At 38.4% G+C, this 13,448-nt stretch overlaps 1 protein-coding gene across 1 annotated transcript in view; it reads right to left on the reverse strand.

Moving 5' to 3' along the window:
* PSMB2 (proteasome 20S subunit beta 2) overlaps positions 1–12,997 on the reverse strand; it is a 35,494-nt gene extending 22,497 nt beyond the window's left edge. Inside the window, exons 1-3 of the mRNA XM_057705022.1 lie at positions 12,773–12,997; positions 6,925–7,047; positions 3,958–4,028 (exon numbers count right to left, since the gene is read on the reverse strand). Of these exons, the coding sequence (XP_057561005.1) occupies positions 3,958–4,028; positions 6,925–7,047; positions 12,773–12,863 (285 nt within the window). The 5' untranslated portion in view covers positions 12,864–12,997. The remainder of the gene's footprint in view (positions 1–3,957; positions 4,029–6,924; positions 7,048–12,772) is intronic.
* Between the last annotated feature and the right edge of the window lie 451 nt (positions 12,998–13,448).

Genomic DNA, 13,448 nt, shown 5'->3' on the forward strand with positions numbered 1-13,448 from the left:
ATGACATAAATCATAGCAAGATCCTTCTTGATCAGGACTTCCGAGGTGGTGCAGTGGTTAAGAATCTGCCTGCCAATGCAGGCGACACAAGTTCAAGCCTTGCTCTGGGAAGATTCCACATGCCACGGAGCAACCAAGTCCGTGTGCCACAACTATTGAGCCCGTGTGCCGCAACTATTGAAGCCCATGCACCTAGAGCCCGTGCTCCACCACAAGAGAAGCCACTACAATGAGGAGCCCGCACACCACAATGAAGAGTAGCTCCTGTTTGCAGCAACTAGAGAAAGCCCGTGTGCAGCAACGAAGACCCAATGCAGCCAATAAGTAAATTAAATAAATTAATTAAAAAAAAATAAAGTCTAAAAAAAAAAGATCCTTCTTGACCCACCTGCCAGAATAATGGAAATAAAAACAAAAATAAACAAATGGGACTTAATGAAACTTAAAAGCTTTTGAACTGCAAAGGAAACCACAGACAAGACAAAAAGACAATCCTCAGAATGGGAGAAAATATTTGTAAATGAAGCAACTGACAAAGGATTAATCTCCAAAATACACAAGCATCTCAATATCAAAAAAACAAACAACCCAATCCAAAAATGTGCAGAAGACCTAAATAGACATTTCTCCAAGGAAGACATACAGATGGCCAACAGACACATGAAAAGATGTTCAACATCACTAATCATTAGAGAAATGCAAATCAAAACTACAATGAGGTATCACTTCACATTAGTCAGAATGGCCATCACCAAAAAATCTACAAATACTGGAGAGGGTGTGGAGAAAAGCGAACCCTCCTGGACTGTTGGTGGGAATGTAAATTGATACAGCCACTATGGAAAACAGTATGGAGTTTCCTTAAAACACTAAAAATAGAACTACCATATGACCCAGCAATCCCATTACTGGGCATATACCAGGAGAAAACCATAATTCAAAAAGATACATGTACCACAATGTTCACTGCAGCATTATTTACAATAGCCAGGACATGGAAGCAACCTAAATGTCCATCGACAGATGAATGGATAAAGAAGATGTGGCACATATGTATAATGGAATATTACTCATTAAAAAGGAATGAAATTGAGCTATTCGTAGTGAGGTGGATGGACCTAGAGTCTGTCATACAGAATGAAGTAAGTCAGGAAGAGAAAAACGAATACTGTGTGCTAACACATATATATGGAATCTAGAAAAATGGTAACTTATTAACATGTGGCAGGGTAGGAATAGAGATGCAGATGCAGACATAGAGAACGGACTTGAGCACACGGGACGGGGGAGGGGACAACACCCACACGTAGTGAGAGAGTAGCATTGACATATACACACTTCCACATGTAAAATAGATGGCTAGTGGGAAGTTACTACAGAGCACAGGGAGATCTGCCTGATGCTTTGTGAAGACCTAAAGGGGTGGGATAGGGAAGGTGGGAGGGGATATGGGGATATATGTATACATGTGGCTGATTCACTTTGTTGTACAGCAGAAACTGACACAATACTGTAAAGCAATTATACTCCAATAAAGATTAAAAAAAAGAAAAAAAAAAATGTACCAGTGTAGTGACTTTTCACTTATTAGGAAGACTGAAAAACTACCATCACCTCTCTCCCCATAATAAAATGGCTGAAATATGAATTAGTATTTCTTTTTTTTAAATTTATTTTATTTACTGGTTGTGTTAGGTCTTCATTGCTGCACACGGGCTTTCTCTAGTTGCTGAGAGTGGGGGCTACTCTTCTTTGCATTGCGCAGGCCCCTCATTGCAGTGGCTTCTCCTGTTGTGGAGCACGGGCCCTAGGCGCATGGGCCTCAATAGCTGCGGCACATGGGCTCAACAGTTGTGGCTCATGGGCTCCAGAGCACAGGCTCAACAGCCATGGCGCACGGGCTTAATTGCTCCGTGGCATGTGGAATCCTCCCAGGGCAGGGCTCGAACCCGTGTCCCCTGCATTGGCAGGTGGATTCTTTACCACTGTACCACCTAGGAAGTCCTGAATTAGTATTTCAGAACTAACAAACTATTTTGATTGGAGGGTGGGGTAGCAGGGATTGGACTAGAAGCACAAGGCAGAGGTAATCAATATTCACTAGAGCCCTATGTCACTGTCTACAAGGGATATTTATTTGTTAAGACATCAAACATTTCTGCTAGGAGATTAGCTGGATTCACTACATTTGCATGAAGCACACTGCCACTCTTATCTCAATTCTAAAAGGAGCTTAACTCACTTAATGTCTGTAGCATTTAAGACAAAGTATTTATTATGCCCAAAGCTGGAATTCTTATTCCAATTCTGCCTGACAAGTCAGAGGAATATTTTACACAGCAAGCTACAGCATACTCTACTGAATACCTCAGGAACTTCTAAGTGGCAGGAAAGGTCATATCTCATCCATTTTTCTCTCTCACAGAGAAATAAACAAAAAAGGTCACTGACCTTTCACCCAGATCAAAACAATGTATACAAATTTATCTCTTCCTCCCAAACCAACATGCTTCTAGCTTCTCTGCAAACTTCATAATCGAAGGATATTGCACAAACCCTTGGTCAAAGGCAGCAAAAAGAGATTCTATTTATTGAAGATAACTAATGAGAACCTACTGCATAGCTCAGGAAACTCTACTCAATGCTCTGTGGTGACCTACATGGGAAGGAAATCCAAAAAAGAGGGGACATATGTATACATATAGCTGATTCACTTTGTTGTACAGTAGAAACTAACACAACATTGTAAAGCAACTATACTTCAATAAAAATTAATTAATTTAAAAAAGAGATTCTATTTATTGAGAAGTTCTCAATTCAGTATTATTACACACTAGAAAATAAACTTCCTTAAAGATGTATAATAAGCAATTTAAAAAAAAACCCTGTGCTTGTTTTGATTTGTCATAACTCAGCTGAAGCAAGCACAGATGAAAACAAAACAAAACAAAACAAAGCAAAAAACTATCTTTTAGAAACATTACTGAAAAACCAAGGAGCTATCAAGGCAGAACAAGCAAGTAATTATGGCACCATTAGTGTAGCTTTTGCCTGACCTGCTGTGTGACCTGGAGCTAATCCCTTTGCCACTTAATGCTTTTCACTCCATATCAGTGATAGAGAATTAACTATATATCTCAGTGGACTAGTGAGTAGATTAAATTATTAAGTAAAATGCTTTTGGCAAAAGTCATATGAATGTTAAATATTATGATTTACAAGCATTCATTTTCCTAGCACTCCTGCGGGGTTAGGAAGTTATCTCGATTTCATAGATGAGTAAACAGGCACAGGGGGGTAAGGTCACATGGTAAAGCTCCATTTACTTAGTCCCTGTGGGAAGGGAATAATACACACCTTTAGCAATCACATGAACTTTCTTGGCACATCCTACACAATATCTAATATATTCAATCCTTTTTTTCCCCCTTTCTTTCTTTCTTTCTTAATTCCTTAACTTAATGTTGCATGTTTTAACATGCTGTCAATGGAACAAAGACAGCTCTAAGATAATGACAAGGCAAGAATAAGTGAGTAAGAATAATTCTGTGTGCACTGGCAAGAAGAGTCATAGAAAGACACAGCTAATCTCAAAATGAAATTTGCATTATTATTTTTAAGGTTTCATCTCCACTACCATGTAATTCAAACACAGAATTAAGAAAAATTAAGAAACATGGTTTGCTGTGAAAACACTGAAAAAAAATTTAAAGGCCATCACAGGACCTTCCTGTTAGTGCACCCCATCTCTGCAAATGTATATTCACCCTCTGGGCTTTAATTAGCAACTATGCAGAAAGAAAAAACAAATCCAACAAGACTGAAGAATAACAAGTAGCAATGGGAAGGGTTCAGGAAGGCCAAATAAGGGCAAAAATACTACCTACTCATGTGTAATAGGAACAGAAAAGAAGCACAGATTCCTCTGCTCCTAAGGCTGCTTGCTATACTGCTTACCCGACTCCGAAGATAGTCAGCCAGGTTTCGGCGAGTGAAATTAGCTGCTGCTGTAGGAGACAATTCATAACCTGGTACAAGAGAAAGATAATCATATTTAAAGTGAAGCAGAAGGAATATCAGCACCCAAATCCTTCCACTACTGTTCTTACAGCCTACCACCCTCTGGACACTCAGAGTATATAATGTACATTGAAGGAAGAGTATAATTGTACTTCCTGTCAACAGTTGTGAAATAGCTAGTTGGTACTAGCAGTAATTACTGTCCAAAAAACAGAACCTAGGTAACTATTCTACATTGAGATCAAATTCATAGCCTTGCTTACGCTATTCATTCATCAACAGACTGTGGTTTCCTCTGCAGAAGGAAAGAGGTACAAATATACAGGTGTTGGAAAAAAAGAAACAGGTCATGAGATGATGGTTTAAGTTTATAGAAAAAAGGATACTGGGAAAAGAGAGGCTGGAAATTAGGATACCCTCAGACTCATACTTTATAAGGTTTTCTTTTTTGAAAAAAAAAAGTAATTTTATTAAGAAATGTAACATGATTTTCAAAAGTGCAAGCCACAGGGAAAAAATGTTTCAATCACTACCTACAACATTTTAAAAATAGAGGATCTCCAGCATAAAACCTCTAAATAAAGTTGTAATGCCAACAAAAGTAGAGCCCAGAGGAATGGCATCAGGTGTGCATTAGCAATGCACTCACTTTGGGAATTAACACCCCAGTAAAATGGGGCTAGTGCCAGAAGTCACAAGAATGACCCACAATTCAGCAGACCCACACAGAAAATGCCAGTTTGGAAAGACAGTATGTGGTTATTTCCTACAACATTCCAGATACCAGTAACACATCAGGTAAGATGCAGATTAAAATTCTAACAAATATTTATAGAATAGCTACTATGGAGACTTCCCTGGTGGTGCAGTGATTAAGAATCCGTCTACCAATTCAGGGGACATGGGTTCAAGCCCTACTCTGGGAAGATTTCACATGCCGCAGAGCAACTGAGCCCGTGCGCCACAACTACTGAAGCCTGTGCACCCTAGAGCCCATGTGCCACAATAAGGAAGCCAACGCAATGAGAAGCCCGCTCACCGCAATGAAGAGTAGCCCCCATTCGCCGCAACTAGAGAAAGCCCATGCACAGCAACAGAGACCCAACACTGCCAATAAATAAATAAATAGATAGAATCTTGACTTAAAAAAAAAAAAAAGGTACTATGTCTCAGGGTCTATGCTAGGTGCTTTCATATATATTACTGAAATCCATCCTTACAAAAGGACTACTAGTACATGTTAAACTATGATGGAAGCAATTCTGAATAAGCAGGAATACTTTTCAATTCTCTACCTAACCCTCTAAACAGCACTAAGTATTTGAAAATTATCTTAAAGGCAGAAAAGTCTGATGCCTGACCATCTGCATATAGATTTTTCTTTCCCTTATTTTGGCTCAGTTTTGAATTTTAATATGCATAAGAATTACTGTGTAGGGTTACATACACAAAACTTAAGGGGTTTTAAGGGCAATTTTAACCATATACAATTTTTGTTTTATGCACTGACTTTAGACCCTAACAGAAACTCTCTTGTTTACTCCTCCTCCCTTTCCTGGGACAGGACAGTGGAGTATTGCTCTACTGACTGTACTTCAGACACTGACATCCTTCACAGGCCACATAGGCAACAAGTAGAGTCATTAAAAAATAATTATTAAAGTATTCTGAACTTGCTTAAACATAAATACCATGTACTTCAGGTTCCTAAATGGCAGGAACTGAGCCTTATTCATCTTTGAATTCTCTGTGGTACTAGGCAGAGTGCTTAACATAGATGAGGCCCTCAAAAATATTTATGGAACTGAATGCATGATGTTATGCCTGCTGCCCAAAAAACTCTACAAACAGATCAAATCTAATCATTTTACACATACAATTATATTCAAATTAAGCTCCTACACAGTGCCACATTATACCAATGGTTGCATAACAGTATTATTACACTGTGAAGTAAGTAACTGAAAGGAAGGTTCTGCTGGAACATCACTATAAGCTTGCCCGGATCAGAGGGCTAGTGGCTAGTATTACTTCACAGGGAGGCTTTCCCAGTGGATAAGAGTTCATTAGCCCCAGAGAGAGCTCACAAAATACCTCACAAAAATCCTAATTATCTCCCTCAACAAGAACCTACCAGAGCGGGGATATGTGTATAAAAACAGATGATTGAACCTGGTGTACCCCCAAAAAATAAATAAATTAATTAATTAATTAATTAAAAAAAAAAGAACCTACCAGAGAGGCAAGGCCCCCTTTTATGACACAGCAAATCTCCTACAATTACACAGTTTAAAGTTTACAAAGCATTTTCATACGTTATTCGCTAATATTATTATAATACTATCTTGTTTATTTGTTTGTTTTTTGGCCATGCTGCACGGCTTGCAAGATCTTAGTTCCCCGACAAGAGATCGAACCCGTGCTGCCTGCAATGGAAGCGCAGAATCCTAATCACTGGACCACCAGGGAATTCCCAATAATACCATTTTAGAGGTAAGGAAAATAAAAGCCCAGAGAGGATAAGTGATTTGTCACATAAAAAAAAGTAGTAAAACCAATTTTAACTTAGGTTTTTTAGCTCTGAGATTTCAGATATACTTTAGCTCAAATCACATTTTCCAGCACTTAAAATGTCTGGTATTAACATGCTCATTTTTCAAGATGGTGTTAGTTTTGTCCCCCAAGTATCAGCGTTGTAATGGTTCTCTTTTCTGCTCTGGGATTTATGTAGAAAATCTTCATGATCAGAAGGAGGATCCAGCTAAGGCTTTAAAAATAGGAAGACTCAAATAAAAATAAGACCACATTGGTCTGCTCATGTATAGAACTGCCAGTAGAGAATATTCTCTTTCAGTACAAATTTAAAGACAAACCCATCAAAGCCATATTCTAAGTATTACCCACCATTCCGCATCTTATAGAGCTGCACGTTTTTCTGAATATATTCTGCAAACTGTACAGTGTCTCCAGCCTCTCCAACACACAGGAGTAAGATTTTTTCACTCATCTTAAACATCTTGTCATGATCTGCTCAAAGAAAAAAATACACAGTGTTAGAAACTGCCTTATCAGAAATTTATTCTTATTACACAGGCAACCACAAACAGGTTTATCAATGACTACATTCAATACTTTTATGAATCACTGTTTTTAGATTTTAATGCATAACTGTATCAATTACTCTCTTTCACTCTCCCTGTTAAATTTATCTGCATATTTTATTAATATCAATTTCAGTTGGAGAATATATGTAAAAGCTGATAACTGAAAATACACATAAAAACATCAAGGCACTTGAAATGCAATGAACAACAACTAAAGAAACTGAAGGAGTCAAGCCAATGGCCATTATCTCTAGGCTCATGATTACAAAGCCCTGAAATGTCTCTATAAATACAAATGTTAATTATTATATATACACATACTAAAGCATATATGAAAAGGACCAGTGCTACAATTAAGGAACCATCTCAAGAAAGAACAAAAAATCAACTGAGAATATAAATCGCCTTAGAAAGTAAACTCCATTTCCAAAGCAAAGAGAAAGTTAAAATGAGTGCCAAAGTAAAAATTCTAACAAATATTGTAACACTAAGCCATTTAAAAATACCTCAAAAATTCCAACACTCGAATCATATCTAACTGAACCAGACTCATTCAGATTAAACAGATAAATAAATATTCAGATAGCAATTAGTGCCCAAGGTAAAAAAACTCCATATTCAGTCTGTAGCTTCAGAAAAAGGCTACATCTCCCTATCTTACTCTCACTTTCACTTTTCATTTTGCAAATAGTGCTGAATAATCTTCCCTGGGAGACATGCTTCCTGTTTGAAAGCTTTTGAAATGCCAAAATCTCTTAATAGGATTTAAAGAACAAAATGCTACAGTCAAATACTTTACAAGTGTTTGAGAGCTGTAGATACCAGTAATATGGTTTCCTAGTCTTTGGTGTGGGGGAGGGGGAACCACATAAAATGTGCCTGTAGATAGTATCAAATTGCCTTGAAACTCCTAAATAAATGCACATTTATTTGTTATAGGCTACAGGAGATTTAAAGACTATTAATTTGCAAACTTGTTTATGAAAGAAAAAAATTCACTTATAGATATACTATCTATGCAAAGAAAAAGAACGAGACGAGTATTAGATGCTACTGGCATCTGAGCTCTTGCCAGTGGCAAAAGTGTGGGCAATTTTTATTTCCTTCATTATGCTTATAAGTATTTCCTAAAATGTCTATACTTAAAGTGCATTATCTTTGTGAGAAAACATCACTTGATAAGTTTGGTTCATTATCATAATGAGAAAAAAAGCTGTTCTTATTTTGGAGGGGAAAAGCTTGCTTACAAAGAATTTATGTTACAATTAGAAGAAATGCTAAATTTTGAGACAGTAAACTGTTCAATTTTGAAATGAACTTAATTCAAGGCTAAAAGTGTTTTTTAAACATCTACTGTGTGGCCAGTGATTGATGAAGGGGGATATAAAAAAAAAGTGATCGAGTATCAGCAGTATTTCGTCTTGTGGAACTAAAAACCACAGCCACAGAAAGATAGAGAAAATGAAAATGCAGAGGACTTTGTACCAGATGAAGGGACAGGATAAAACCCCAGAAAAACAACTCAATGAAGAGGAGATAGGCACCCTTACAGAAAAAGAATTCAGAATAATGATGATGAAGATGATCCAGGACTTTGAAAAAATACTGGATGCAAAGATCGAAAAGTTTACCAAAGACCTAGAAGAATTAAAGAGCAAACAAACAGGGATATGCAACACAATCACTGAAATGAAAAATACACTAGAAGGAACCAACAGCAGATTAACTGAGGCAGAAGGGCAAATAAGTGACCTGGAAGACAGAATGGCGATAATCACTGATGTGGAAAAGAATAAGGAAAAAAGAATGAAAAGAACTGAAGACAGCCTAAGAGACCTCTGGGACAATGTTAAACGCACCAACATTCGCATTATAGGGGTCCCAGAAGGAGACGAGAGAGAGAAAGGACCCGAGAAAATATTGGAAGAGATTATAGTTGAAAATTTCCCTAACATGGGAAAGGAAATAGCTACCCAAGTCCAGGAAGCACAGAGAGTGCCAGGCAGGATAATAAACCCAAGGAAAAACACACCAAGACATATAGTAGACAAACTGACAAAAGTTAAAGACAGAGAAAAGTTATTAAAAGCAACAAGGGAAAAACGACAAATAACATACAAGGGAACTCCCATAAGGTTCACAGCTGATTTCTCAGCAGAAACTCTGCAAGCCAGAAGGGAGTGGCATGATATATTTCAAGTGATGAAAGGGAAGAACCTACAACCAAGAATACTCTACCCAGCAAGGATCTCATTCAGATTTGACGAAGAAATCAAAAGCTTTACAGACAAGCAACAACTAAGAGAATTCAGCACCACCAAACCAGCCCTACAACAAATGCTAAAGGAACTTCTCTAAGCGGGAAACATGAGAAGAAAAGGATCTACAAAAACAAAAACAAAACAATTAAGAAAATGGTAATAGGAATATACATATCAATAATAACCTTGAATGTAAATGGACTAAATCCCCAACCAAAAGACACAGACTGGCTGAATGGATACAAAAACAAGACCCATATATATCTGTCTACAAGAGACCCACTTCAGACCTAGGGACACATACAGACTGAAAGTGAGGGGATGGAAAAAGACATTCCATGCAAATGAAAATCAAAAGAAAGCTGGAGTAGCAATAGTCACGTCAGATAAAATAGACTTTAAAATAAAAAATGTTACAAGAGACAAGAAAGGACATTACATAAAGATCAAGGGATCCATCCAAGAAGAGGAGATAACAATTATAAATATATATGCACCCAATATAGGAGCACCTCAATACACAAGGCCAATTTTAACAACTATGAAAGAGGAAATGCAAGGCAGAAATAGAGACACAGATGTAGAGAACAAACACATGGACACCAAGTGGGGAAAGTGGGGAGGGTTGGGGGGGTGTAAATTGGGAGATTGGGATACCAAATTGTACACTCTAAATGTATGCTATTTATTGTATGTTAACTGTATCTCAATAAAAGTTCTTAAAAAAAAAAAGTGATAGATGCTAATGACTCCCTGAGCTATGCAGGAAACAGCCTATGTAGCTCTAGGCAATTTCTGATCCTTGATAAAGAACTTACAAGGTTCACATATATGATACAAATGGACAACAAAATAAGCAACATAAGCGTATAATACTCTAGACCGGAACCCAACAGACATTTGTTATAATCTGAGTTCAGCACTCTGAACTTGGGCAAATTAGGTGCCCTTTCAAAGCCAGCTTCCAAGCATGTAAAATGGTAATACTATCACCTACAGGTGCCTAACTCATAATTGGGGAAAACTGTACATGTACAATATTATACTCAGTGTGAGACAATGTAGTTCAGATTATACATGCTAAAGGAATTCAGAAAAAAAGAGCAATCTGTGTGGGCTGAGGTACTGTGAGTAATTTAAAAGCAATTCGATACAGGCCAGAAGACAAGAGAAATGAAATGTGGCATATAACCAAACTGAAGAATTGTGCCATTTTAATATGCAAGACATATCTCCTCTATAGTATCAAAATATCTTACAAATTGGCAAACCAAAAAAATGACTGCAAGTATCACTCTCATTTTATACCTGGAGAAAAATGAATCTCAAAAGGGTATTCATTTTCCGCATTCTTGCCTACCCTACACAGTTCCTTCATGAAATGAAAGGCAGGAAAAAGTCTTCTTGGTACTCCAAAGCTTCTATCATATACATTTTTATATCAGAAAACACTATAGGGAAAATTAGAGCTGAGTACAATTATTTCCAACTATTTGTCAAGAACCATCTCAAATTCATCTTTCTTCTACAGACCACAATGATTTCTTTTCTCTAAGTATCATAAGGATTTACTTTTGAAACCACTGATTTAAAAACTAACCTAATACTTACTAGTGATATTTCTTTTATCACACAAAATCATCTTGTAGTATTTACTTCCTGGTTTTTTAATGTCTTAGACCCCTTTATAGATTATACCCAATACACTGCATACCCTCTAACACCAGAAGCACTGTGTGTGTACGTAGGCTTAAAACAGATTCTGTTTTTCAAAGTGATTTCACTATAAAGGTACTGACTTTGTTATGTTATTGCTCTACCTAGACACTACTTCATGCTAAATTCACTTGCATGTCAAAGGCCTCAGTATTCAAAATAACGGACAGATATACCCTCAAAAAAACAAATTGACTCCTCTGGAAAACATGGTTTACAAATAAAACTTCTACAAACTAATCATGGAATTTCATAAAGTAATTAGACGAGGAACAATCTATACCAAAATGTTCAACAATTTAGTAATTTTTCTTTCCTTAAGCCCAAAATGAACTGTTATCTGCCCTCAAAGCTTTCCCTAGTCTCTACAACTAGAATCTCTTCTTCCTCTGGGGTACCTAAAAACAATCTCTGCTTCCTCTGCACTACTTGAGAAATCTGATTGTACTTTTCACATGTAGCATCATTTTCTAGCTTGTGTTATGATTATTTGTAGACATATCTGAATCCCTTACTAAATTGTAACTTCTAAGATACAGGCCACATGTTATTCTTCTTTGCACTCCTTCAGCACCAAGCACTGTAATGGACACATAGGTGCCCAAAAACTATTTGTCAAACTAACATTAAATCATCTGAGCCAAATAATACTTTTTCAACAGTAGTATGTCTATAATCAGTCATGAAAACCCACTCTTAGATCCTGCAGATCAGCAACCAAAATCTTTTAAAAATTATTCATTGAGTACTGACTGAAGAGAGACAGTCTAGTATAGCAGTTATGGCAAAAGACATGGAGTCAAACTGCAGAGGTTTGAACCTGGGTTCTGCCACTTGCGGCCTTAGGCAAGTTTCTTAAGGGTCTATGCCTCAGAACTGTCATCTGTAAAGTGGCAGTGTAACAGCGCCCATTTCAAAAGGTTAAATGAATTAATGTAAATCACTTAAAATAATATGTACATAAGTGCTTAGTATGTTTACTACTAAGTATTCGTCATGGTGTTAAACATCTGCATAAAACTTTTTCACTCAATCCTCCCAACAAGCTTTTGGGGTTGGTATTACTAGTCTGATTTAGCAGATGAGGAAATCTGGGCACTGAGAAACAACTTGTACAAAATCATAAAGCAAATAAGTGACAGAGCTCCAGTTCCCTAACTCCACTAGCTACTTAAATATAAGGAAAACTAGGCAGCCAGTGCCCTGGAAAAGAAGGATCAGAGCTAAGACTGAGGAAGATACAGGCAGTGGAAGGGAAATGCCAGGTTTCTAGTCTCACAGTCTCTCACTCTCCCGGTTATATAAGGGTGCCAGCAAACTAACGTCATCAGTACCGACAGCAAGAAATTAATCAGAGATTAGGGGGTCTAGGAATCCTGGAGCCCGGCTGGCGCTTAAACACTTAAAAACTGAATTCCCTGAAGCAACTCTCGCCTAGCAAGCATTCAGCAAAAGCCAGAGCAGAGTACTGACCGAGGAGCCCTGGGAGAAGCGAAAGTGAAGGCCCTAAGCTTGTCTGCCTGTCTCCTAAGTCTAAAACTAAGCAAGTGCAGACCGGGGCAGTCGGGGTTCCACCTCCCAGACCTCCCTGGTACTCACCCAACCCCCCAAGAACTCCTCCCGGCTGCCCCTACACCTAGGCCCAGCCGGGCCTCCCCTGCTTCCTCTCACCGTCCTTCATCTGGACAATATTGCTAGCGGCCACCCGGTCGGAGGCGACAAGGACATAGTCGGGTCCCTGGATGCCGATGAGGTACTCCATGGTGGCAGGAGGCCGGGAACCGCAGGTTCGATGGAGCGCGAGACTGGCCGGCTTCTCGGCCTCACCGGTGAGACAGCACCAGCGAGCGAAACTCCGCGGGACGTAGACCGCGCGACGGTCCCGGTCACGGCGCTCCTGGATGACGTACCACTGTCGCGAGAGTTTGGAAAGTGGGCGTGGCGTTTGGTGCGTTCAGCTCAGTCCTTGGCTTTTGGCCCTGTCCGGGTCCCTTGCAAACCCGGCAGTACAGGCCACTTATCTCATGTAATGCCTAGTTTCTTTATAATTGAGAGTTTAAAACTCTCTTGAGGAGGAAGTCACGCACTATGTATAAAGTGCCGAGCACATGTGTGTGCCAAAGGTGCGTTCCTCTAGATGGCCGTTTCCCCTTCAGTGCTAGGTAAGATATCGCCAGAAACCCCTTTCCTGAAAGCTAGCAGAGAAAAATAAACTTGAAAGGAGCCCTTTTTACATGTTTCATAAAAGTAAAATGTGGCTAAGTTAGAGATCTAAGCATGAAGACTAAAATCGTAAAAGATCTATTTATGATGTTCCAGTTGCTACCTCTGGTAATTGATTTGAAGG

This window comes from Hippopotamus amphibius, chromosome 1 (assembly GCF_030028045.1).
Source record: "Hippopotamus amphibius kiboko isolate mHipAmp2 chromosome 1, mHipAmp2.hap2, whole genome shotgun sequence".
Classification (NCBI taxonomy): Eukaryota; Metazoa; Chordata; class Mammalia; order Artiodactyla; family Hippopotamidae; genus Hippopotamus; species Hippopotamus amphibius.